General features: G+C 41.3%; 1 protein-coding gene across 4 annotated transcripts; it reads left to right on the top strand.

Annotated features, from left to right (window-relative positions):
• The first annotated feature begins 120 nt into the window (after positions 1-120).
• On the top strand, positions 121-27,722 carry BNIP2 (BCL2 interacting protein 2). Of its 4 annotated transcripts, none has more exons than XM_064668324.1 (12): positions 121-243; positions 15,802-15,939; positions 16,424-16,554; positions 17,325-17,392; positions 18,394-18,567; positions 20,372-20,548; positions 21,179-21,281; positions 21,589-21,720; positions 22,363-22,449; positions 22,585-22,683; positions 24,055-24,090; positions 26,439-27,722. In XM_064668324.1, the coding sequence occupies exons 3-12, from the start codon at positions 16,505-16,507 to the stop codon at positions 26,485-26,487; spliced, it is 975 nt and encodes a 324-aa protein (XP_064524394.1). In that variant the 5' UTR covers positions 121-243; positions 15,802-15,939; positions 16,424-16,504; the 3' UTR covers positions 26,488-27,722. The 4 variants fall into 4 exon arrangements, with proteins under 4 accessions (XP_064524394.1, XP_064524393.1, XP_064524396.1 ...); XM_064668323.1 differs by having other exon boundaries at positions 171-302; XM_064668326.1 differs by lacking the exon at positions 24,055-24,090 and having other exon boundaries at positions 171-302.

Raw genomic sequence — 27,722 nt, 5'->3', positions numbered from 1 at the left:
GGGGATGGCTTCGAGCAGGGCCAGGAGCAGGACTGGATGATCCCGCTGGATCCCTTCCAGCTCCGCGATCCCAGTCCGTGTAATCCTTCTCTCCTGGCCCCGCCCCCCCAGAGCGCGCGGTTTACGCGTGCGCGCGAGTGCTCGACCATCACGTGACGGGGCGGCGGATGCGCTTCCGGGTGAGCGCGGGCCCGGCCCGGCCTGTGCCGTCCGTGCCGTCCCTGCCCCGCGCTCTCCCCACAGGTACGGCCGCGGGGGCGGGAGCGGCCAGACGGGAGCCTCGGGCCGCTGCCCGGCCGCAGGTGCGCAGGGAGCTCGGCCGGCGCCGGACCGGCCGGCCCTGACGGTGACGGGCGAGAGGGACGGGCAGGGACCCCCCCGGGGACGGGCAAGGACCCCCCCGGGGACGGACAGGGACCCCCCCCCGGGGACGGACAGGGACCCCCCCCCGGGGACGGGCAGGGACCCCCCCCGGGGACGGGCAGGGACCCCCCCCGGGGACGGGCAGGGACCCCCCCCGGGGACGGACAGGGACCCCCACGGCCCCGCCGTGCCTGGCACGGGGAGAACTGTGAGCACTGAATCCCAGCTGGAAATCCCCCCTGCCCCGGGATATCTCTGCCCGGACGGGCGCAGAGCCGGGGCGCGGAAGTCAAAGGGTTGCTTTGGAGTGCCTTTTGTCTTAGTCCCTCCTTATTTCCTGCTGTTAACGCAATACGATAAATAGTAGTTGCTTGTTTCTGGGTGACTCGTGTGCATGTTTAAGTCCTACAGAGGAATATGAGTTGTATTTAGGCAGGCTGTAAATTCTTTGTGACAGAAGTCAGTGTTTACCTGTAAGTGAGTCTGAGTGGCACAGAAATGCAGATCCCTCTGTTGCTGTGAGTGTGGATTTCAGAGCAGTGTTGGAGGGGAAAGCAGGACTATTTTCAGAGGTTTTCTCTTTTAGCTGTCTGATTTCTCTGTGCTTCAATGCTGAGGGAAAGGAGTAAAAAGGAGGCAAAGAATTGACATGTTTTTAATGAAAGCCCTTGTGTCACCTGATGCAAACTTGCAACGGATAAAGTCTGAATGTCTGTCTTAAGTCTGGGAAAGATGTCCTGGGTTCATGGTCACGTTCTGAAAGCCATTGGAATTATAGAAACATTTAGAAATTGCCGTGAGCTCCATCACGTGGGTTTGTGCACCAGGAGATGTGTCTGTTCCTTGCTTTTGGCTTGCTGTAAAATCAAATGGGAAAATTACTTTTTATAGGCACCTCTTTAATGCCTGGAACCTGGAATTAACAGATAATGTTTCTGTTGACACAGTGAGGTGAAATGTGGGGGGGGAAAGTAGGCTAACCTTTGTTGAGGTTGATTTTGACTCTTTCAGGTGCAGACAGCTTTCTGTTCTTGGGCCATCAAATGGATCATCCAGTCTGTGCTTGTCATTGCAATGGCCTTGCAAAGAGAAATTTTATATCTGTTGTACTTGAGATGCAGAGGTGCTGATGGAGGACTGACTGTGGGTCTGTGTTTTGGATGGGCAGATGGGACCATGGAAACGTGGAACTCCTGTTTATTTGTGTGTTTGCCTGTGAACTCAGAGGGGAAAACCTAATTAATTTTTGCAAGGGGTCTTTAACTTCATGAATAAAATGATCTTAAGCTTTCTGTTGTCATTCCCCCTCTCCCCCTTTATTAAATATTTGGGACAGACTAGAGTCCCTGTTTAGCTGTACAGTAAATTTTAAAAACTGGCAATTTTTAATAGGCTGTTTCAAGACTGTTGTACTTGATATTCCAGTACCTACCAGCTGAGGCAGCTTAGCATTAATGAGAGAATTCTGAAAATTATCTATTCTTCTAGGAAAAAGGATGAAAACAGTGTTGTTTGACCTCTGGTGCAAGCAGTGTTGTTCTTCAGATGCAAACTACAGTGGGTTTAACCCACTGGAATGGAAATGTGTTCATCAGCTGCAGTGAAGGAGGGGTGGGTTTGAGTGATGTGTTCCTTGTGGTAATTCTTTTTGTAATATCACAACTTGCCTGTTGGGATACTTAAAAGAACGAAAGGCATTGTTGAGCACCAAAGTGGCTCCAGTAAGAGGGCAGAACCACTTGGCAACCCTGCATCCAGATGGGCTTTGATGTTGATGCCAATTTATGCCCCAAAACAAGGCGCGGAGAAACTGCTCAGAGACAGAATTTCAGTCTTTAAGCAGGAGGTATTTATTTCACGGCCGGGGAGCAGCCAGGTCGCCCTGGACAAACTGCTCCAACTCGAGAAACACACAATCCAACTTTTTATACACTTTTTGCTAAGCAATTACATCATATATTATGAATATTCATTACATTGCAACATCTACTTTTAATATTCATAACAGGTGGAGTTGAGGCGGAGTTAGAGGCGTGGTCCTTAATTTGGGGAGAACTTCGGTGGGAGTTCCGGTCTTTCTTCATCATGAACCTCATGTCCTTTTCATCATCATCCTCCTAAACTTTTGAACCTTCCCTAATTTGGGTAGCTTCCTTATGAATTTGGCAGAGAGTTTCGGTATTTGGCACCAATACCTAATTTCTTGGCATGTCCCTCTCTTTATCTCTTTGGTTTCCTCTCCATATGTCTCTTTTTGTGTGTACTAGCATTTTCTGTTCATGTTTATGTTCTCCTGTGTCAGAGTGACCTGTACCTCAGTGAATTTATTGTCTCCGCTTTCCTAATGCTGAATTCTATGTGCCTTGCTAAAGCTTGCTTCTACATTTTGTGCTTAACTCTTTATATTGCTTAAATTCGCTTTTCAGGTGTTACCTGGCTTCATTTCCCCCCTTTTCTTAGAACTTACGAATTCCTTCGTCAAGTTCTAATCCTAAAGGGCGCTGATATGCTTTTATCATTGCCCAGATCATTTGGGTTCTCTTGACCATGGACCTTAACTTACACCACAGGCATATGTTCATGAGGGTTAACAAGAACATGCCTATAGCTATAATCAATATGGGGTGTACTAGGTAGTGAAAGACTTGAGTTGCTGTTGGAGAGTACCCTGTGAAAATGTCCCACCAGTGATGTTGACCTACTTGTGCAACTTTCGTCAAGATATTCTTTATACCTTCTGAATTATGCTCTACTTGCCACACCATGCGTTGGGTCGTTTGATTCACCTTTCGAGCTAACTTTCTTACTTCAGGATGCATAAGCATTTCTTTGAGAAGCTTAGTATCCATGCCTATCTGTAGTTTGGGTACTTCATGATACAAAGTGTACTCAGCTTCGATTAACTGCTGTGTGGTTATGGGTGCAGTATAGCTAAAGTCACAACCTACAATTTTGGTGAAGTTACATATACAAAAGTTAGTATCATTAGTCACTTCAAGACAATTATCTATAACTACATCAACACAAGGGGTTCTAATACAAGCGCATCCATTTCCTATATAGAATACTTGTGATCGGGTTCTATTGTGCGGAAGCATTTCAAAAGTGCATATACTGTCTTCAGCATCTAAGCATAAGTCTTCAGCTTCTACTATGGCATTTTCGCAAATATAACCTAATTGTCCTTTAGGAATACATGCTTCTGTGCTAATTGATTGCCACTTGTTCTTAGTGTTGTCATAGTTTGCCCAGACATTATGATCTACAGGTCTAACAATGACATCTTGATGTATAGTTCCTAATGTTAGAATGGGGAAGATAGCTCTCTCTTCTGCAGCGCTGATGGTGAGGACATAGGCCTCAACATGTTCTTGTTGTGGATCATAGGTAAAATTAACTAATTGCCACCAAGCCTGGTGGTCTATTTCAAATCGTGTAGTGGAGCTATCTCTTAATATTGTTTCTCTTATTTCTTGAGGTAGTGTACCTGACATCCCTTCTCTCAATATTCCTGCCGCTACTGACTGTATCCATTGTTGGGTTTGAACGCACTGGATAGCAAGTGCAACTTCTTTGCTAATATCTCCAGCGTAATCAGCAATTTTGACAAAATCTTCAGCGGTGTGGTCAGCTACTAGAGCCATCAATTTAACTACTAAGGATTGTGTTTCTGCCAAAGTTAGCATAGATGAGCTTAAAGGTACTTTGAGCTTACCTAGATTGGAAGTGACGGTACTCAACTTATTTAGTAATACCTCTTGGTCTATGGTGTTCATTATACCAAACCCTGTGCCAACCCATCCACTTATATCTCTTTGTGTTCGTTTGTGAAGTGTCCTAGTCGCTAACCAGGCATTCCAGCCTTTGAGGCTTTGCTTTACGAACGGCTGGCAGTCTTCTTGTAAGTGTGTAATGTCTGTCTGAATGTTCATCTGTACCTTCTTTAGAGAATATGTAGGATCTAGTAGTAACTTCAACTCGTTTGACTGTCTTATTACTTGAGGTCCTATCAAAGTGAAATTATGTATTCTCCTACATTCTACTTGTGGAGTGATTTCACGAGATAGGTCTTTAGCTAGTGAAATTCTTTTTATAACGGTGTAACCACCTGGAGGGTTTCCTTCCCTATTACAGGTGAATGTCACTGAGTGATTTAACTCGAATAGAATTTCACATTGTGCCCTGCCCCCTTCAAAACTATCCCACTGACATGAGATTGGTCCCGTCCGTTGAATCCAAACAATGGGCTGACCTCTTTTTACTTGGCTATAAGTGATTAAATCCTGTTTAGATTCATCTGGCCAGAATTTAATTATCAGTGTTAGTTTATCTGTTTTTCCTATTAGTCCCTCAACTTCTCGACACCCTATTTGAAATTGGTCTCCCTTTTGTGCTATGAGATAGCCTGGGTCTGGCGTGTAAGGTTGCTTGTTATGTAAAATATAAATCTCCATTTCTGGGAAATCACCTTCGAAAGGTACTTCTATGTAAGCATTAGACCACGGTCCTTCAGAAGTAGAGTTTTGGGATAAAACTATACTTATCAAAAGTCCAACGGTCCAGGTCGAAGTAATTTGGAAGGACGTCGGCTTCATGATGTGGAGTTTTCTTGCTTATCTTCTGGAGCTTTCTTGACTCGAGAGTAGTGAATCCATGTAGGTCGCTCCTTGATCCTAACCGCGGTGAAGGTGGTCAGCAGCACTTGGAAAGGTCCCTCCCACTTTTCTTGTAGGGGTTTTCCTAAAAAATTCTTAACATACACCCAATCACCGGGGTTAAATGGATGCAATTTACAGTCAGGTTGCTTGGGCTGGTGTTCTATTACTACTGCAGCATTTTTATCAAAATGTTTTCCTACAGCAATTACATAATCATATATATATTGATTGCCTATTTGGTCTACAGCATCACTATTTACAACTTGCATAGCATAAGGTCTACCGTACAGAATTTCAAACGGGCTCAACTTTTCTTTTGATCGAGGTTTGACCCTCAATCTAATCAGAGCAATAGGCAGAGCTTGATACCATTGTAAGTTAGTTTCTTGACATATTTTAGCAATTTGTTGTTTGATGAGATGATTCATCTTTTCTACTTGCCCACTAGCTTGTGGTCTGTAGGGCGTATGTAATTGCCATTTAATCTGCAATGCTTTGCTTATTGCTCTCACAACTTTTGCACAGAAATGTGTACCTCTGTCTGAGGATATACTCCTTGGTATTCCAAATCGTGGTATAATTTCGTTTAGCAAAACTTTAGTTACCTCCCTCTCCTTGTTTGTTCTACAGGGAAATGCTTCAGGCCACCCAGAAAATGTATCAGTTAGTACCAATAGGTACCTATACCCCCCTTTTCTTGGAAGTTCAGAGAAATCAATTTGCCATACTTCACCTGGGAATTTACCTCGATTTATTGCTCCCTGATGTATCTTGGTCCCTGTATTTGGGTTATTCTTCAGGCATCGTTCGCATTGGGTTGTAACTTGTTTTACAGTAGTGAATAATTTTGGCCCTGCTATTCTAGTTTGCAAATACTGGTAAAGCGGGTCTAAACTCCAATGTGTTTTCTCATGTTCTGTTTTCACAAATTGCCACATTAACTTCTCTGGTATTATTAATTGTCCTGTTTCTAATTGACCCCATCCATTGTCTAATAATTTGCCCTTGTTCTTTTGAATCCACCTATGATCTGAGTCCTGGTAATCTGGTTGGAAGTCGGCATTTAGCTCTTCTGGTATTAGAGCTGTTATAACCACTTCCTTGGTTCTTGCAGCAGCTAATTTAGCTTCTGTATCAGCTTTCCTATTTCCTATCTCTGGAACAGTGTTACCTTTTAGGTGTCCTTTGCAATGCATTATGGCCACTTGTGTTGGGAGCTGGACTGCTTCTAACAATCGTAGAATTTCTTCTGCATGTTTGACTGTTTTCCCTTGAGCAGTTAGCAGTCCTCTTTCTTTCCAAATTGCTCCATGAGCATGCACGACGGAGAAGGCATACTTAGAGTCTGTCCAAATATTAATTCGTATGCCTTCTGCTAATTCCAGAGCTCGGGTGAGAGCTATTAGTTCTGCCTTTTGGGCTGAGGTCCCTGCAGGTAAAGGATTTGATTCGATTACCTCTTCCGTTGTGGTTACTGCATAGCCTGCCATTCTTACTCCTTGCTTCACGAAGCTGCTGCCGTCCGAGAACCAGTTGTCTGCATCTTCAAATGGCTCTCCTTTGAGATCCGGGCGACTGGAGTAGACTGCTTCGATGGTTTCTAGGCAGTCATGCTCTATTGGTTCTGCTGACATTCTTCCTTCTAGAAATGAGGCTGGATTCACAATGTTAGTTACTTGAATGGTTACGTCATCTGATTCAGCTAGGATTGCTTGGTACTTTAGGAATCTGGAAGGCGACAACCAATGGCCACCCTTTTGTTCTAGTACAGCAGACACAGTGTGGGACACTAACACAGTCATTTTCTGGCCCATTGTGAGCTTTCTGGCCTCTTCTATGTTTATGATTACTGCGGCCACCGCTTTCAAACAGCTGGGCCATCCTTTGCTTACTTCATCCAGCTGTTTGGAGAAATAGGCCACAGCTCTTTTGTGTGGTCCCAACTGTTGCGCCAAGACTCCTAAAGCCATCCCTTGCCGTTCATGAGAGAACAGCCAGAATGGTTTTGTTACATCAGGGAGGCCCAAAGCCGGGGCTCTCATGAGTTCTTGTTTCAGTCTCTTAAAAGCTCCCTCTGCTTCGGGAGTCCAAACCAGGATACTCTTAGCTTCTTTTAATAAATCATACAATGGCTTGGCGAGTACCCCATATTGGTAGATCCATAAGCGACACCAACCTGTCATTCCCAGAAAGGCTCGTAGATCTCTCACCGTTTCTGGTCTGGGCATCTGGCAAATGGCCTCTTTCCTCGCTGTTCCTAGGGATCGTTGTCCTCTGGAGATCTCATATCCCAGGTATACTACTTTTTCTTGCACCAGTTGCGCTTTCTGTTGAGAGACTCGATATCCACTTAGTCCCAAGAAATTCAACAAAGAAATAGTCCACTTAACACACTCTTCTTCTGATTCAGTTGCTATCAGCAGATCATCTACGTATTGCAGAAGAGTACCATCCCCCTGTGGCCTTTCCCATTGTTCCAATTCTTTGGCTAATTGATTCCCAAAGATTGTTGGACTGTTTTTGTAGCCTTGAGGTAACACTGTCCAGGTTAATTGGGTCTTTCTCCCTTTACTCACAGATTCCCATTCAAAGGCAAAAATCTTTTGGCTTTCTGGGGCTAAGGGAAGGCAAAAGAATGCATCTTTTAGATCTAACACTGTGAACCAAATTAAATTGTCCTTTAACTTAGTCAAGAGGGTATAAGGGTTTGCCACCACTGGGTGTAGAGTTTTAGTTATTGCATTCACAGCTCTCAAATCTTGAACTAGTCTATAAGTTCCATTTGGTTTCTTAACTGGCAGGATTGGTGTGTTATAATCTGATTCACACTCCACTAATAGTCCTAATTCCAGGAATTTCTCAATTATGGGTTCGACCCCTTTCCTGTCTTCTAATCTCAGGGGATACTGCTTCCTTACTACTGGTCTTGCTCCAGGTATAAGTTCGATAACAATAGGTGTTGCTTGTTTGGATTTCCCAGGTACATCAGTGGCCCATACCAATGGGTATGCCTCGCTCATAATCCGTTCGATATTACGACTCTCAGGTTTTGGTTCTATGCAACTGATTGTCAGACTTAAAGCTGCAATCAGTTGTTCTTCATTTACCTGGAATTCGAGTTTGTCTTTGTTGAATTTTATTACGGCTCCCAAATTTTCCAGTAAATCCCTTCCTAGTAAAGGCTTTGGAGAATTTGGTAAATATAGAAATTGATGGATCCCCATTTGCTTTCCAATTTTATATTTAATAGGTTTTAGGAAGTAAGCTTTTTCTGGTTGGCCTGTTGCTCCCACAACTTGTACAAACTCATCACTCTTTGGTACTAGTTCTTGATTTAAAACTGAAAATGTTGCTCCTGTATCAAGCAGAAAATCTAATTCTTTTTCACCTTCCCCTAGCTCCATTTTAACCAGTGGGTCTGCTAGGGAACGACTCACCGGTCCCCCTCAGTCACTGCTCTGATGTGCAATGGCAGTGTTTGCAAGCCTTTCTCTTAGCTGGGGACAGTCTCGTCTCCAATGGCCTAACTGAAAGCAATTGGAACATTGATCTGGTCCTACCCTGATAGGTTGGGGTCTGAATCCTCCCCTCCCTCTCATAGGGTAACCACGACCCCTCCCCCTTGCATTTGTGTCTGGGAATTTTGTATTTTGGGTTGCCACTGCTACTGCTACGATCCGAGCAACTCTTTTATCTTCCCTCTTTTTCTCTTCTTTTTCTCTGTTGTTGTATACTTCCCAGGCCTCATTCATCAATGTCTCTAGATCTCTATTTGCTGGATGTTTAAGTTTTTGTAATTTCCTTCTAATGTCGGGAGTACACTGCCCCATTACCAATCCTAGTAGCTGTTGTCTCCCCTCTTCTGATGCTGGGTCTAGGGGTGTATATTGTCTCATGGCGGTCCTGAGTCTATCCAGAAATTCTGAGGGACTTTCATCTTTTCCCTGTCTAACATCATACAAAGCTGCCCAGTTAATGGCTTTGGGTATTGCTTTCCGCAGACCTAATGCTATTAGTTTCCTATATTGCACCAGTTTCCCATAGGAATCGGAGTTGTTTGGATCCCACTCTGGATTTCTACTTGGAAATACAACTTCTAGCTCTTCAGAGAACATGCTGGCATGATCTCTCCTCGTTTTTAATACTAGTTCTTTTTCCGTTTCTGTTAATTCTGATAGCATTACTTCTATATCATTCCAGTCAATGTCTAGGTTCTTTGCAATTAACTCAAACCTCCTAGCTACCCCTTCTGGATTTTTCCTAAAATTCCGGGCTTCTTCTCTCCAGCTATTCAAATCACTCGTTGTAAATGGCACCTTTACTCGTGTCTGGCCTCCTACGATAGGCATTATCTGTCGGAGGGGAGCTATTGTATGACTTTCCCCGATCCTTTCTCTTGCCTCTTTTCGAGCTATAGACCTGGTGTAGTGTGGGTGGCTAGTTCCTTCTCCAGGGTCGTCTTCTTCTTGGGTTCTAGTGTCTATTCTATTCTTTCTCTTTTCTTTTCTTTTCCCTCGTTTCGGTTCCTCGTCTTCACTCCCCGTTCCTGCCCAGTCATCTTCCGCCAACCCTCTAGCATGATTCACACAGTCCAGCCGCCTCTCTCTCTGGGTTTGGAGGAGACGCTGTCGGCGCTCAGCCTGCCCGGGGCTGCTCTCTTCCCCTTCTTCTGTCCCTCTGGTATCTCTCTTATCATCTATTTGAATCACTATGTTTAACCTTTGGGTGTTGTCTTCCTTTTCCCCTTGAATAATAATGCCACTACATCCTACCTTGGGGGAATCGCCCTCTTTTTCGTTACCTCTTAGTCTTGGTGGGCTACTTTCATTCTCATAACTAGCATCTCTTGGTGTACTACTTTCCACTCTGTAGATACTGTCTTCTTTTCTCGGTGTACTGCTATCTCTATTTCTGTCGTCTTTTGGTTTCGATGTGCCACCCTCTTCTCCATAATCTTCTGGTCTCGTGGGGCTACTCTTCTCTTTATCGCTCTCCTCTCTGTAACTTTCTGATCCTTGTGGACTACTCAGTCCCTGCGAGCTGCTTTCTCCTTGGGGGTTCTCCGATTTTGATGGGCTACTTTCTTCCCAACTGTCTTTTGATTTTTGAGGACTAGATCCGGTCCTAGATCTTCCTAGCTCTAGTGAAATATCTCCTAATAGGCTAGTGTCTCCTTCACCTTCTCTCCGCTTTGGTCGTGGTATCCCGTATCCTGGGGCATGTGGTTGATACTCCCATAAGCTTATTCTACTTTCTTCTTCACTGTCTCTTCTTTTTAATTTAAGACACTGTTGTCCGATACTACAAGCATCACAACAACGTCCTTTTAGTTTCAAATTTTTCTTATCCTTTTCCAAAGCTAAAACCAAGGGGTCCTGCGGTGCAACATTTACTCCGCATTCTCTCTGCCACTCAGGCTTATTCCTGAGCGTGAAAAACATGTCGCAATACATCACTTCATCCCACTTGCCCAGTCGACGGAGGAACAACATAAGCTGTAAAATAGTGTTGTAATTTGTTGTCCCTTCAGGTGGCCATTTTTCATCATCATCTAGTTTATACAGAGGCCACCATTGCGTGCAGTACTTTAAGAGTGTTTTCTTGCTTATGTTTCCTCCTGGGGCTCCCCCTAGATCTCTCCAATGCTTTAGGATACACCCCAGGGGGGTTTTCATATTTATGTCCTTACTTTGCTGACTTCCCATTATTATCGTAGGGCCCGGTGATGTAGTAATGGATAAGGTTTTGTGAGAGGTAGGGGCTTACCAGACAAACCTATAGGGTGCTCTTCCAGATTTTTCTACTATCTGTGCGTCAGTAATATACCAACTAATCTGGGGATCGTGTTCCCAAACGGGTGTCCAATCAAGAAACTCTTCTAATACTAGAGGATCGTATCCCAACCTCCCACTCTCCTTTTCTATTTTTCTTATGAATTCCTTTACGTGATATTCTATTATGTCAAGCAATTCTTGTCTCTGAATCCGTGCTTCTATGTCCAATCGGGCTAGGCTTCCACTAACGTATTCACACTGTGTAGCTTTCGGTATGTCAGTAAATTCTACTTTAAATCGCAACACTTTCCTTATCCTATTCCACCGTCTTAGAGTATTTCTGATTCTGCCCCAATACTTCATGTACGCAATCTCCAATCGCTTCGTCCGTTTCTGGCCTGGCTCCTCGCGGAGAACAGGAACCGCAGAGCGGGACTCCCACTCGCCCCGCAGCAGAGCCGCGTCTCAATCACACTCATATTCACACTTGCACACTTGATATAGGAGAACTTTTCCTACCTTCTGGTTTCTATCTGAGCAATCTGCGTTACCAAGCAAGGTCGCGAGATGGCGCCGCAGACCGAGAGATATGGCTTTGCTGTCGGCTGTCCGATTTATGTTACCACAAACTCACAGGATGTTGCTGCAAACTATAAAACACACTTCTTACAGAAAATGCAACCAAGATGTTACAAATACCTGTCTATGAGTGTGGCAGCAATAAAATCTCACCCACTTAGTTTCTGCCAAATCTTGATTTGACCAACAGCGTATACAGTAGAAGGTAAGGGTACGATTGAGCGCTATTTCTTGTGTTCCTCTTGGACCCAGAATATATTTACCACAATTGTTACACAAAGCTCTAACATACAGTGAACAATAACAGAAAGGACAGATTTTAATCCTAGGATTTATACGTGCCGGCAAGAGCTCATTCACTTTTATAGAACTGAGATTGCATTCATTTCCCATATAGAGTTAAAAAAGACGTCTCAAGGACTATACCGTATATGAAAAACACAACATCTAATTTTTTTTTTCAACAGACAAACAAACTGCTGCAAACAATGAAATCGTAAATGAGACTCTCTCTCAGTACCTAAATAGCTTATTTTAGTTTCGTTTTACTCGTTGACAAAAACCAGAACAGTTTGCAAGAGAAACCGCATTCCAAGAATTCTTTGCTAGTGCAAGGAGCTTTTCTGGGTCCTAAAGCTCCTAGAAACTCTCAAGCAGCCTCGGAAGAATTAAAAATGGTTAATTTTCTGAGTCGAGCACAGTTTCCAATGCATTACCAGACAATATCTTACACAGAACAAACAAACAAACAAACAAAGAATGATCAGGGCAAATTAGAGCAAGAACATTTGTGAACAGGGCACAGAAACATAAAGAGTGAACACAGCATTACAAAGAAAAGACAATTGTACACTGCAGTGCCGGGACTCTAACCCGTTCAGGGACTCTAACCCTTTCTTGGCAGGACTCTAACCTGCTATCTGTGCAGGACTCTAACCTGCAACTTTCAATACCTGGGACTCTAACCCAGCTTTAGGGCTAATGCTGAGGCGTCCCTCAGCTCCCTTTTGGGCGATAGCGTCCTATCCCCACCAACTTAATTACTTTCCTTTATAATCTGCAGTTCAAAACATAAATACCTCTTAATTTGAAGCAAGAGGTTCTTGTCCACCGTTGCGCAGATCCAAGGGGTCTGGGAGACTCTGCCGACAAAAATTCAGTCGGGGGCCCGAGAGCGTCCCGGCCCCCTGGGTCCTGGCTCGGGAAGACTCACCGTCCTGCCGCGGTCGCCAAATTGATGCCAATTTATGCCCCAAAACAAGGCGCGGAGAAACTGCTCAGAGACAGAATTTCAGTCTTTAAGCAGGAGGTATTTATTTCACGGCCGGGGAGCAGCCAGGTCGCCCTGGACAAACTGCTCCAACTCGAGAAACACACAATCCAACTTTTTATACACTTTTTGCTAAGCAATTACATCATATATTATGAATATTCATTACATTGCAACATCTACTTTTAATATTCATAACAGGTGGAGTTGAGGCGGAGTTAGAGGCGTGGTCCTTAATTTGGGGAGAACTTCGGTGGGAGTTCCGGTCTTTCTTCATCATGAACCTCATGTCCTTTTCATCATCATCCTCCTAAACTTTTGAACCTTCCCTAATTTGGGTAGCTTCCTTATGAATTTGGCAGAGAGTTTCGGTATTTGGCACCAATACCTAATTTCTTGGCATGTCCCTCTCTTTATCTCTTTGGTTTCCTCTCCATATGTCTCTTTTTGTGTGTACTAGCATTTTCTGTTCATGTTTATGTTCTCCTGTGTCAGAGTGACCTGTACCTCAGTGAATTTATTGTCTCCGCTTTCCTAATGCTGAATTCTATGTGCCTTGCTAAAGCTTGCTTCTACATTTTGTGCTTAACTCTTTATATTGCTTAAATTCGCTTTTCAGGTGTTACCTGGCTTCAATGTGTTGAAGTTTCTGACCTTTAGATAACTCCCAGTCTTCCAATTCCATTTCTTTAAGCAAAATAGAAAGTAATGGGCAGTGGAGAGTAAGGTCAGGTTTGCTGTTCTCAGAAAGCACGAGTGTTTGAGTTGACCATGGAGAGTGCCTTGATCAGGTAGAAATTAATTGCTTTTCTGTATGACTGATAAATACTTGCATTATTACAATATAAGATATTTTTCAAATGAAGTTTTTAGATTTTAGTTTTACAGCCGAATTAAAAAGACTTTGGCTTATTAAAAACAGATGTCAGCACTGCCACAGCACTGGTAGGAAGACTATTCTAAACTCAGCTTTAGTTTGTATAAGCAGATTTTTTTTTTCCCCTGCTTGTAAGCATTTATATTAATTGATGTAAAATTATTTTAGTCATCACTTTTCTAACTTTCTTGAGAAGATTACCCTTCCTCCTTAATTTCTCATTCTTCTAGTTGACAAATGATAGTGCTTTTGTATGAGACTTGAAGTAAAAACATCTGAAACAACTACTCAGTCAGCACGTTAAGTAGGATGCTGAAAACCTAAAGTCAGTCTTATCTGATGTTGAACTCAGAGTTGTAAGTTGTTTTCAGTTGTCCTGTGTGGTATTTAGCAAATGATTGCTTTCTGATCCACCTTAATAAGAAACTGATGGCAAGAATTCTGCAAGTAATGTGAGGAGTGTTTTGTAAAAGTATCTTAAACTTTGATAACAGCATAATAAGTTTATCTCAGTGTAATGAAATACAAGCAGGTAGGAATTGCTTCTGCACTGAAATGCTGTACCTTTGCAATTAATAGGGTTACTTCATGTTTGGTGTTTTTTCAAAAGTGTGGTGAGAAAACTGAGTCTTGGAGGAAAACCCGACTTTCAACTGTGAGGGAACTGTGCTGTGAGTGCAGTGCAGGTGAGCTCAGGAGGAGCATCTTACAGCCACCAGCACGGTGATGGGGTTGGTTGGGGAGCGTTTGGGTATTTTCCTGTCAGTGTTCTTAATTTCTCCATCTGTCCCCCAAGAGTGGAGTCAGCAAGTCAGGTGTTCTTTTGGAGTTGTAGTCAGCTGGGTGTTTGCATCAGGTGGTTCATTCCATCCTGGTGTAGCCACTGTCTCCTGGCTGTGCAGGGTCCCTGGTGGCACTCCCTGTGCTCCATCCCCGTGTCCCGACACTGCAGAGAGAGCTGCCCGGATTCCCTGGCAGTGCTGAGCACAGCGGGGGGTCCTCTCCCAGCACACATTTCCAGTCCCTGGTGCAGTGGCAGGGCAGCACCGGCACACCCACACCTGCTGTGCTGGGTGTCATCACCTTGGGGACGGGCAGGACTTGTTTCAGGAGCACAGGCCCTTCATTCAAGCAGAAAGAAACTGCTCCAAACAGGGTCTTAGTCAGAAAGGACAAACAGAAAGAGGGACAATTGCCAGGGACAACTTCTTGAAGGTTGTGTGCAGCAACTCAGAGGTTTAGGTGCTGAATGATTCCCACAAGGAGTCTGACCCTTCAGAGGAACTAGGTTGTGATGCCTGTGCAGCCTATGCTAAGGAAAAAAAACCTCAGGAGCAGTTAATTGAGGGTGAGATAAGGAAAGAGTTTAATTTGTGCCAAGGCTGTGCCTGAGATGTTACATTTTATAACACTGCTTGACCAATCCAAGTTTTGTCCATCCCGTTGCCTTTGCTCTGGTCCACCCCCTGGGAACTGGGGCTGGGGGCTTTTGAGACCACCTCTTCATCATTCTCATCATCCTCAGAGCACAAAGGGTACCCGGTCACCCAGTTCTTGACTCTGTTCTGCTGTTCAGGCCAAGGTATGAGTGTTCTCTGAACAGTATAGGCCTTGCCTTGACAAAAGACTAAGCATTTCTACTGAATTCAGGGGTAGATTTGATATGGGGAGCATGGAATGGGGTAAGAGGGTTGAGGAATGTGTAAACTACTTGTGCTACAGGGTAGGGAACAAGGGCTGCTGCTTCTACTTCTTACAAAACTTATAAAGCTTACAAAATTAGAAAAATAAGAAACTAAAAAGGTCTTAAGGCATCAATTGCTGCCTTCTAGAAATTTAGTTTCAGTTTTCTGAGTGAGGGAAGCAGGGAGATGTCAGTAACAGGTTTAAACTGAGGTCATTAGTGTTTATTTTGTCTGTAGTACTGCAGTTTTATAAAAAGATTAGTCTTTTAATTTTTCTTTATTAATCAACTTGTGCAGTGTAGCTCTAAGCATTGCAGGATGTTTTAAGATCAGTTTGTGGTTGGAATCAGGTCAGGAGAAGAGACATTGGATTTGTTGGGAAAGATGATCCTACAAAACAATAAGTCTAATTTGTTTCTTTTTAGCTACGTAAAAAACCCACATCTCTGAGTTATTTGGCAGTGTTGTTGCATTTGAACTTTGTACTTACTGGTGTTCTATGTTGATTGCTCCTTTGCATTTAAAAGTACCATTGTTTCTTGTTTTGATCCGTGTTTCATCATTGATAAGTTTACCTGTTTCTGCCAATATTTAGAGCCAACACAGCCAAGAACTTCAGCTGGTTTGAACTTGTATGTCAGCAGAATGGTTTATCATGTTCCATTACTGGGGATTCCTTGTTGCTGGTGATGGGTGAGCCTGAAAAAACACAGCTTCCCTTGCACATCCCAGGGTGAGTTCTCTGAAAGCAGCCTCTTAAACAGTTATATTTTAAGTGTTTGGGTTGATTGGTTTTAGTTTTAATTTTTCAATGGGTTGTATTTTAGATCTGACCGTGTGGATTTTTTTTCCTCAAAATATACACTTATTTGTTATCTCCTATAGAATCTAGAGACATGTCAGGTTTCTGACATTTTGGAGTGAACTGCTGTAATCATAAATGATAAATCAGGTTGCTCAAGGGCTGGATTTTAACTGAGAGGTTGATCCTGCTTGATTACAGGAAATCCCTTCCAACCTCCATTACTGTATGATAAGCCATTCCATAAGCAGTTTTGTATGGGAAAAAAAATAAAATGGAAATGATAAACTTTTCCCTGTGCTGTTTTGGTTTCTATTCTGTATAATACCTCAACCTGGGGATAAGTTAAAGGATGTGTTGCCAGTATGGGAATTACAGTAGTATTGAAGTAGCATCTTCTGTTATGTTCCTGCAGCTCCTCTTTAGCCCGTTGTCCTGAAGACAAGAGGTTCTGGCTGACCAGGAGTCTCTGTTAGCAGTTCAAGTTGGCTGGAGAATGGAAGGTGTTGAGTTTAAGGAAGAATGGCAAGATGAAGATTTTCCAAGGTTTTGAATTTTGTTTTAAAGTCATTCAGATCAAACACACAACATCCACAATAAGCCACCTCTCTGTCTTCCCGGTGAACTAATACTCAGTAATGATCTTGAATGTAGCATTATTATATATTAATAGTATATATTTAATACCTGAAAAGGTTTTGTGGTGTGTTTCTTTGTGGTCTGGAAGGGGCTTGCTTCATGTTCTGTGGAAGTGAAGTAATGCAGGATTGCCACTGCTGACGCTTCCAGTGTTGCTGAAGTGAACATTTATAAGCTTGGCTTTGTTTATTTTCTGTGATGATATTTTGCAGCTACATTGTTTGCATATTATTACCGGTGTCTCAAGGCCCAAATATTTCATTAAGCAACATTCCTGAGCAAAGTCTGTAGCAGTTAAGGCTGCTTCTGATGCTTGGGCCCACAAAGGAGCTGCATCAGCTGACTTCGGAGGCATTTCTGTGATCATGTGACTAAACTACTCCTGTCATATACTGATGTCAAAGTTTGTCAAGCAGGGATGTGACAGGTTTTCTTAAGGATGACACACTGGTAGTAATCAGTGTTCTGTCCCATCACCAGATGGTCCCTTGAGTGCTGTAAAGGAATTTTCTGCTACTTTGGTGCTTTGTTTACTGAGAACTTGAACTTAGGCTAGAAGTAAATTTAGTTCAGTACTATCCCAGAGTGGTTTTTTTAGCAGTGTGTAAGTCTAAATATTTGGCATTAAAAAAAATGTAAAGAAGTTTTGTAACAATAATTTCTACTTTGTGTCCCAGGCCCCTGCCAGAGGATGATCCTGTTGAATCTGAAACATTGGCTGCAGCTGGAACAGAAAGCCAGGCTGGTAAGAACATTCCACTCCAGTCAAGCTGCTTCCTACTTAGCTGCTGGTTTAAAGCTCCATTTTGCTTCAGGGGGTTTTTCGGTGTGTGGGGTTTCTTGGGTTGGTTTCTTTGGGTTGGGCTTTTTGTTCTCTTTTGAGTCAGGCTTGAGGAAACAGCATTGTAAATGGCACTTCTGTATGTGAAGGGTATTATAAATATCTGATCTAGAAAGAAAAGGGTTTTGGAACAAAAATATGAGAGTCTTTGTGCTCTCTGTGAGCAGAGCTATCCAGGTAGTGCTGGACAACAAGGAATTATTGCACTCACTTCCTGATATGTCTTAAAATCTCTGTTCATTATTTGACTTCTGTTCAGCAGTTGGGGCCTACCTTGGTTTTGCTCCCAATTTCAGACTTTTGTGGCTATTTAGGAGCATTGCCTGTTTCAATGGTCAGAGGGGAAATAATATAAATGGCTTTTTTTTCCATTTTAATTTTTTTTGGATTTTGTCTGTGTGCTGTACTTGTGGCATTTCTAGTGCAGGATCAGTAATTTGATGTTATTCCCTGCTTTCAAGTGCTGTCTAAATCACATCAGCATTTGCCTTGTGCCTGAAAGCATTCTGTGTTTTCACAAACAGGTTCTTTGACTTTCTGTCCTCACTGTTGTCTGTCAGGTTTTTTTTTCAACTTGTATATTATTTTTTATTTCATCAGAGGTGGTTATGATGTTACTGATGCCTAACAAAAACAAGGGTAGGGACATGAATCTATTGTATTATTTGCAGGATTTATTTGGTATAATATCTGCAACAACTAGGTAAACTTACAATCTTAAAACTTGAGATCTTTTACCTTCTGTTCTTTTCATCCCATATTAAAATCTTAATCCACAGATACATTGTTTGAATTATTGGCATTAGCATACAATCTCTTATGAAAGAGGATGGTGCTGTTGTGTGTTATTAATTTGCTTGTCTGAACTCATTTAGCTTTGGGAATAAACAATTTGCTTTTTTAAGATGCAGAGGTTAATGGAACCAAAGTGAGGAAGAAACTAGTGGCTCCAGATATCAGCTTAAATTTGGATTCCAGTGAGCAACCTGCTTTGTCTGATGACTTGGATGAGAGTGGAGAGATTGATTTGGATGATTTAGATACTCCTTCAGAAAACAGTAATGAATTTGAATGGGAAGGTAAGTATTTTGGTCCTGTGCTCAGATCCTCTAAAATATTTCTATTTTCTTATGTGCAGGTCAGCAGTTTCTCAAGTAAGAAATAACTATGACTTGAAGTTACAAGAGGAAAAACATAAAGGGAGTGATTAGATTAGAAATTGGAAATGGGTGCAATGAATTTTTAAAGAGTAAAAGGCCTCATCTGATTAGTAAACAAGCAACGTAATAATAGCTGTAACTCCAAGTAAACTTAGCTGAATGCCATCTATATATACATCTGTCTGTCATCTATATGTACATCTATGAGACTTGAAGTTATGGAAAATCCTCTCTGTTGCAGTATGTTTTTAAAAGTCACCCTGTCAAAAAAAAAATCTCAAAGGTGTTTTCTATGTGTTAGAGGTGAGTTTAAATGGAGGGAACATCCAAAGGGATAGAGAGTGGCTGCCCAGGAACTGATGAACTGCAATTTAAGGAGGACTGAGTGGTATTTTTGAAAACCTGTCTTATACCTTCCTGTGGTAAGAATGGCAAAAGCCTTAGGGTTTGCCTGCTAGTAGAAGAGCCTCAGTTTTGTGTCAAGGAATTCTGAAATTACTTGATAGGAAGTTAATGTAGCTATAGCCACAGTAGTAATGATCTTAATTTTAAGAAATTAATAGATGCTTTATCCTACTCTTATAGGCAAAACTTGGAGATTCTAACAAATTTTATTTGAGGCAAACATTTTGTGTAGGAGTTGAAGCATAAAGTTTAAACTTAGAGTTTAATTATGTTTTAAGGCCCTTTTATGTAAACCAAGAACTGTTGTGTTGGTCAGCGTGTTGAAGTCTCTAACATCTGTAAACTTCATGGCTTAAAAATGTCTCTAAGTAAACATGTAAACTCAATTATTATTTTTTTTATTCTGAAAATAAAATAATGTTAATTCCTGACTGAACAGGAAGTTCTCACTGTTATGTTTGAAACAATACCTGTGGAGAAAGAAACACTCTTTAGGATAAGGGGGTGGTTTTGTTTTTTGGAATAGCTAAAGACATGTTGCAGGTGAAGTTTTCTTAACAGAGACTGGGTGTTTTCCTGGATAAAAGGATTTTCCTTGTTTTAAGAAGAATTGGTATTTAGGGGTAGTTTTGCTGTGATGCGAAGGAACTGTTCCAGATGCTTGTGTCTTGTTTTTAAAAGTGGCTGAAAAGGGTTTCTGTCTTTTCTTCCTTTAATGCTGCTGCCTTCATTTTCCTGGAAGGATAGTTTCAATTAACAGCTTTGTCTTGGGAACAGACAACTAACTTGCAGTAGGTTTCTCTCGCTTTGGGTAAGGTCTGTGCAACAAAGTCAAGAATCATCATTGAATTGGTGCAAATTGTCTTACAGATTGCTGTCACATAAATTTCGTATATATTGATTACACACATGTGAATTAGATTTAATTTCTAATAGATTTGCCTGCATGTCTGCTTGCAAGGTACCATCAATGTTTTTAATCATGCTTGTATGTAAATCTGTGATCAAGCAACCTCTGTAATTCTCATTGGAGTTAACCACTTTGTCTATTTTGGTGCCATTCACTGAGGTCTGTGTTCTGAAAGCCTACAGTTAATTAGGCTTCCTACACAAATGGAAATTTTTCACATACTTTTAACACAGAAAATTACAGCCAACGTGAGTATGTTGATAAAATATCCCTGACACCAGCTGGTCTGTGTGACTGGCTGAAGAACACCAAAATAGATCAGACAGCAAAGTGGTTAACCAGTGCTGTACCTGATTGGCACTGTAATGGTGTTCATAATGGATCTTGAACGTGTTTTCCCTTTGGCAGATGATCTTCCCAAACCAAAAACTACTGATGTGATTCGGAAGGGCTCCCTCACTGAGTACACTGAGGCAGAGGAGAAGGACGATGGGCGGCGCTGGCGGATGTTCCGGATCGGAGAGCAGGACCACAGGGTGGACATGAAGGCAATTGAACCCTATAAAAAAGTTATCAGTCATGGGGGTAAGGATTGGCCATGTGGGGAGGGGAACTGCTGAGCAACTGCTTCTGTAGGCTGAGCTGGGGTGGCACAGGGAAAGCTTTGGGCATAATGGCTTGTGATGGTTCTTTTTTTGCAGTGTTAAGACACTGCTGATTTAATAATTTTTTTCTCTATTAAACTAAAGTTCCAAAATGTTCACATGCACTAAAGTGCACATATGTAATGAGATGTATTCAATCTGTTCTACAGTGTCACTGCTACCAGTACATTTTTTTTGGTTTTAAGTCTGTTGAAAGCACTAACTGTAGATCTACTAAGGCCAAAATCAATTCATGCAATTCATGACTTCCCAACAGTCTGTGAAGTTTAGGTTGGAAGACAAGTTGACTTAACTTAAAATAAGATGTTATTAAATATGCTGAGATGTTGGTTGTAGGTACAGCATTTGATTGACTTCAGCTATTGCTTTAGAAGTAGACAAAAAAGAAATCTTGAGGTCTTCTGTAACTGTAAGAATCTGTCCATGTAGATGTTTGTAAATCTCTTTAAGGTAAATAATGAAAAAGCTTACTGAATGTGCTTGACTTTGTGTAAATGTAGTCAATAGTAGTCATCTTTGTCACTACTGTTGCTCTTTTCTTTGGTTTTAGGTTATTATGGTGATGGGTTAAATGCCATTGTTGTGTTTGCTGTTTGCTTTATGCCTGAAAGCAGCCAGCCTAACTACAGATACCTGATGGACAATCTATTTAAGTGAGTCATCATCTGCCTCTGAATACTGTCTTAATTCCACATTGTGAAACTTAGCATTCTAATATAAGGACAGTTACTTCTCTCTCTTTTTTTTTAATAAAGCTTTTTATATTTCAGATGAGGGAAAGGTAGCAAATAGAAAAGCAACTACATCTGCTTCCTGGGGAAGGAAAGAAATGGATTAGATGTCGTTCAACAGTGTTGCCAACTCTGTTTTTTCATTATTTTTAATATACTTGAGCATAGGAATTATTAGGAATTACTTTCAAGTGAAGGCTGTGGACAGTAATGTTTTCTGTCTCTGCAGGTATGTAATTGGCACTTTAGAGCTGTTGGTAGCTGAGAACTATATGATAGTTTACCTGAATGGTGCAACCACACGGAGGAAAATGCCCAGTCTAGGCTGGCTCAGGAAGTGTTACCAGCAGATTGACAGAAGGTAAGAAGCTCTGCAGTGTTTTCTTACAATATTCATAAGCTCAGTGATAGACATATTTGGGATGAAGTGCTGTTCAATGTGGTGTCTGGTCCCTTTGGTTAAGATTTGATTAAGGAAATTGCTTGGCCTGTTGAAAACCCCTTCCTAAGCTGGACACTGTGGGATAATGCTCCAGACATGCCTGGGGGGTGCTGTGTGGTGTTTGGATTTTTTTGTGTGTGTTTTTTTTGTTTGTTTCATTGTTGTTGTTACTTGTAGGGTTGAGGGGTTTTTTTAGGTGAAAACAGTAGTCTTAGAATATGAAATATTGTTATCTTGTAGAATATCGTTAAAACTTAATGTATTAATATAAGGTTAATAATGTGTGAGCCACTTCATCATTAGTTGTGTAAAAAGATTCAAAGAAACTTCTTCTTGGAGTGTGTTTTTTCCTTGTCATTCTTCTTAAATTGATACTGTGTCTTAAATTTTTATAGTATTTTTTCTTCTGCCAGATGTTGGTTTCTAATAATGGAATGTCAGAATACTAGGTTTATGTGACAGGTGGGCTTGCAAAAACACACTTGTTTTATATTCAAAAACTCCTTGTTGTCAAGCTGCTTTTTTCTTCTAGTAATTACTTTCATTGTTTAAATTCTTCAGGTTAAGGAAAAATCTGAAATCACTGATTATAGTTCATCCTTCTTGGTTCATCAGAACACTCCTGGCCATCACAAAACCTTTTATTAGGTAATGCTCTGGAAGCTTTTTCTTTTTTTAAGTAATCCTGACAGCTGTTTACTTTGAACTTGAATAACTGTTTTAATACTGGTCTAGTTGAAAATGTTTAAGTTGTAACTGTACCCTGCATTTGTTCTTCCACAGCTCAAAATTCAGCCAAAAAATTAGGTATGTCTTTACCCTGGCAGAACTAGCTGAGCTCATCCCCATGGAGTACGTTGGCATCCCAGAGTGCATAAAACAGTACGTTTTATTATTCTCCCTGTTCTCACTGTCCATGTGCTGGAGCTGGGGTGTGTTGTAAGCAGGGTTTGGTTTGACTGTAACACTTGGGAACTTCAGCTCAGATCCCTGCTGTCCGTAGGAGGGTCCATGTCTGACCTCACCTGGGGCTGGAGGAGCTGGAGGCACCATGTCCCTGTAGAGTGACTTCCACGGGTGGTGTTTGTGTGATCACTGAGTTCTGATGTGCAAATTAAGTTTTCTAGAGACAAGGCAGTTGTTCTGCACCTCATATATATGCTAAGCTGACTTGTGAGTGAGAAATTCTGGGCATGTTGGTACTGAAGTTATTTATAATACCTTCAGTGTTCTTCAGACGAACAAGTTAAGTGCTGAAATATCACTTGGGTTGGGCTTTCATTTCAAAGAAGAGCAGTGTTGGGAAAGTGCTGAATCCCTACCCATTACCCACCCATAAGTGAGGGCAGCATCAATGTCATTTTTTTCCCCTCCCTCCAGATATAAATATCCATTTTAACATCAGCGCAATTCTTCTCTCAAAAATGATGACGATGCTTTTGTCAATAGCAGCTGTGGGTGCAGTAATAGAGTAGAAACCATAAACTTGGGTCTTAAACCAGATGATCAACTGCTCAGCCTGTCAGAGGGGATAACATCCAACTGCTCAGCCTGTCAGAGGGGATAACATCCAAAACCTGTGGCACGTTCTGCACCGTCAGAGGCGATCACAAACCGGGAGGACATGGCCCAGTGTGTGCAGGCAGAGGGGCACACCCATGTTGGACAAATCCTTGTGCTCCCACAAATAGCTGGGCATTGCAGGAAACATTCAGCTGGATCAGTTCCACAGTTGAACTCTAAAACAAAGAGAACTGTTTTCCTTAGGTGGGGATGAAAGAATGCTAAAGGAGCCTGATGCTCTCTCTAGAATTTTTTTTACTGGGTGTTTTTGAGGATGTGCTATGAGTATTCAGATTGTCATTCCAACTCTTGAAGGAATCCTTTCTGTGTTGATAAACCTTTAACTGTTCTGCAGAAGCTGAACTTAGTTAACTTAGAGAGTTAATTGTCAGATTTGGAGGATTATATCTGGCTCCAAACTGTTATGAATACAGACTTTAAATTTTAGTGGTGAATGTTGATACCGTGCAAGAGGTCTCATTGAACTCATTTGTTACGTCATAATAATTAAATGTTTTTTGTTTAATGCTTATAAATGCTGGAACTACTATGTATTTTTTCTTAATTATATCAGTTTCAGCACTTGATAAGTTTCTACAAACTGTACTGACACTAATACTAGTTTGCAGCTTCTGTTGATTTTGGCCTTCATATGTTATATTTACTGAAATGAAACTTTTCCTCACCAAGGTATGAAGAAGAAAAGTTTAGAAAGAAACAGAAAAGGTATATTCATATTTTGATTAGGGTTGCATCTAGATAAGACAATTTGCACTGCAACTAACTCCCAGTTGATTGGCTTGCATAAAGGAATAAGCATTTGTAAATATAAACATGCACTCGTGCCCAAGTTTTTATGCATGAAAGGAACCCTCCTGTACTTGCAGGCAGTAAATCATCTACAGAAGCTCACCCTGGGGGTTCAGACAGAGATTTGGGAATAGTTTCTATTACATTATTATGTGAGATGTTCTCAGAGTGTTCTCAACTGAGTCTTCAAGAGGCAAAAGTAGTGTTTCTGTATGAATCTACTAAATCCAATTTCCCTGTTTCTAAGGAGAATTGATACCTGAAGATGAGCTGTATTTAGGTGCTAAGCTGTCTGTGCATTAGCAGAGATGCAACTCTGTAAGAAGTTCTAATATTGAATCTTGTATTCTTGGTATTCACTACCTTTTTAGTTATTAACTTGCACAGTTGCAATCTAAATAAGTATTTTAGTGCTGTTTGTATTTGCAGTGCCTATGTTCCTTGCTAATAAACATTGGATTTCCATTTTGTTAATTTTCAGTCTCCTGCTAACTATTCAAGCTATTCCAGCAGCTGATGACATTTTTTTGATGGATATGTTATTTTTTCACCCACTAACAATTGTATTGAAAGATTTTGCTACTAACTTTGGTTTTCTTTTTTAATTACTTTTTCTGTGTTTGCATAACTATTAAGGGAAGCTTATTGTCTAAATTGGGTAGAGGAATACTGAGCAATTAAAGTAAATGGAATTTAAATTCTTTCTGAAAGCTAGCATGTAAACCTAGTGATGTGTTGGACATTCTTTAGGAAGTGATAATTTTGCAGTGCGTGACCTGAAGTACTAAGCCTGTCAAATTTAAGAAACCCTTTCAGTAAATGTCAAACAATAGTTCTGCTTGATTTTTATTTCCCCAGTGTGCATAATTTGGCCCAATTCTGTTGCAAGGCCCAATGTATTCAGAATGCAACCCAGAGACATTCAAACAGTAATGCAGAAACTTTTAAAAATCTCAGTACAACAAGCACTTTTTAGTGTCCCCTGCACTACCATCACTTTTGTACAAAGGAGGGTGTTCCTCAGTGAAAAACAGATGTAGAGAAGAGATGACAGAATTTGATCCCAAGTCTTCACCCAGGTTGAAAGTGGCTGTAGCATTATTTACTGTATAACAGAGGCAAGGGAGCTTTTCTGAGGCACTGCAGGGAGGTCAGGGTTGAGCTGCAGCCTCAGAGCACCCTTTGCACTGTGCTCCTGACTGGCTTTCCAGCTGGGCTTGTTGCTTCCAGACCTCAGTGCTCCAGACCTATTGGATCCCAATGTACTTGGTTCAGTCCTTACAGCTGCAAGAAAGAGGAGGGGGAAAAAAAAAGCAAGCAAACAGAAAACTTGCCTCCCCTTTTTATGGGTTCGTGGCCTAAAGGAGCTGCCAATGTTTCTGTCATTTTGGAGAACTGGCTGGTAATAGTTTGAGAGACAGGTTAGACAAGTTGTTAGAGGGCAAACTCTTTGTCTCTCTCACTTTGGAACTGCTGTTGGTTTTAAAATTAATTTACCTCCATGCACAGCTTACTTTATAGAAGATTGAATTAAGACTGTAGCTTGTTCTTACTATAAAGAGGAAAAGAATGTTTTGTGCAGGGCTGTCAGTCATCCACTGGTCCCTGCAGAGCAGCATTTTGTTTGCTAGTCGCAAGACAGATGTAAAAAACTAAAACACCGAGTAAAAACCACCTTTATCAGCATGGTGGTGAATTTTTCCTGGGTAATTCCAAATGTCTTAAACTTAGTAGAAAAAATATTGCAGTTAAGGAGCCTCTTCGCTTGTGTTGATTCAACTAATCCTGTTACCTTCTTGGCTTAATTACTATAACTCTGAAGGTAATTCAGTGCTTATTCTGCAGCATATGAATTCCCCAAAGTGGTAGTGCTTGCCAGTATTATTGTATTACTTGTAAGCTTGTATTCCTGTTTGCATTTTTTAATAAAAGCACAGGACCTGCTTTTTTCTTCTGTAGTCAAACTTCACTTGCACTTTTTAAATGTTTTCTCTCAAGTGCTATAGTATTTAAATGGTTTCCTAACAGTTCTTTTAAATTAATTAATTAATTTCTACGGGGAGGTAGGAAAATAGATATTTTAAAAAACCCCAAGAATGTTGTGACTGCATTAAATAAAAACCTTAATTTAATATTTAATTACTAAAACTTTTCCCTTGTGAAAGCTTTGTGTTTTCCTTTTAAGACTAATAGTTTTTTCTTAATATATGAGCTACCAAACTATGTTAACAAAGTCTTAATTTTAGTGTTTCTTTGCTGAGCAGAGTTGACCAAGAGCTGAATGGAAAACAAGAGCAGAAAAGTGAACAGTAAGTCTGGGGCGCAAACAAGACTGAAGAATATGCAGATGGGATGATGCTGTTTCCATTTCCAATGTGTTCTCTGTGTGTATGTATCATATAACCTGTTGCAAAAGGTGCTTTGGACTAGCACAAGAACTGCTTCCTGCTGTATTGGTTTGTCTTAACTTTAATAGCTGTTTATGTACTCGTTTTATACTGCTAAATGTCAAAGAACCCTATGTTTTTCAGAGGATGTTCTTGCCATTGTTTATCTAAATGATGCATGTTCTTCAGTAAAATATTTATATACCTAAATGTTAAAGGAAAGAGATAATATATATTTTTATGACTGAGCAATATATTGTGTGTGCCTGCTGAAGGAGTTCATTTGCAGGTAGACAAGGCCGTAAGTTACTTGTTTTTATTGTATCAATCTGTTTTGCTGTAAATGGTCAAGTGCATTTCTTCATTGTTGCAGAAACTTGTTTGGTTATTAACAATCACATGAAGTCTTTCACGAGTGCAGAGACCCTTCTTTTTGCTCACACACCCAATACAGGCTCACTCCTTACCTTGAGGGTCCTTCAGTCCCCTGTCCAGGGTCCAGAACTGCAGTTCTGGGAACATCAGGCTCTTGGCCAAAGGGTCCAAGCCTGAGCCACAACAGAAGCTGAACTGTTTGAATGACTAGTAAAGTATGAGACCTTTCTCAGCTGAAGTTGTGAATTTATGATCTGCTTCAGGACATCCAGACTGTCTCAGCTCCTGCTATGAAGCGAGTTCATTGCAGTTCTTCCTGGATGAACCTTGGTTGTCCGTAGTGGAAACTCTGGTCATACTCAGTAGAACTTGGGAGTTACACAGTTATTCCAGCCATAATACCATTTTTTTTGGCAGAAGTATGGAGAGTCTTATGCTACCTGTGTCATCCCTGGAGATGAAACATCTGTTTCTAAAGCTCTTAAGTTTGGCACGTGATACAGCAGTACTTTACTTTTACAAAAGTGATTTGAAGGTTGGGGGTTTTTCTGCTCTCCACAACGGTGGTAAACCTGTGTCTGTAAGAGGTGTTCTTGGACACATCACTACTGTTTATACGTTTATCGAGGCAATCATAACGCAGCGGGGAATATGTTGAAGTTTGTAACATCTTCTGATAAACATTGCAATTTCCCTGTAAGGACAGGTGCATGCAAATAAATTCATTCAGGAGTTGAGCAATATAATGTTCTAGCAAATATATTAAATCTTTGCTTTTGATGTTTA

The sequence above is a fragment of the Pseudopipra pipra genome, chromosome 12 (genome assembly GCF_036250125.1).
Source record: "Pseudopipra pipra isolate bDixPip1 chromosome 12, bDixPip1.hap1, whole genome shotgun sequence".
In the NCBI taxonomy this organism is placed as follows: domain Eukaryota; kingdom Metazoa; phylum Chordata; class Aves; order Passeriformes; family Pipridae; genus Pseudopipra; species Pseudopipra pipra.
The sequence above is the reverse complement of the archived record's forward strand: the minus strand, read 5'-3'. Positions and strand labels throughout refer to the sequence as shown.

Bases quoted from the DNA above. Each gene is read 5' to 3' on its own strand.
- BNIP2 (XM_064668324.1), top strand. From the start codon at position 16,505: ATGGAAGGTGTTGAGTTTAAGGAAGAATGGCAAGATGAAGATTTTCCA. The intron at 18,568-20,371 runs GTAAGTATTTTG...TCCCTTTGGCAG, and splicing joins TAATGAATTTGAATGGGAAG to ATGATCTTCCCAAACCAAAA. The intron at 20,549-21,178 runs GTAAGGATTGGC...CTTTGGTTTTAG, and splicing joins AAAAGTTATCAGTCATGGGG to GTTATTATGGTGATGGGTTA.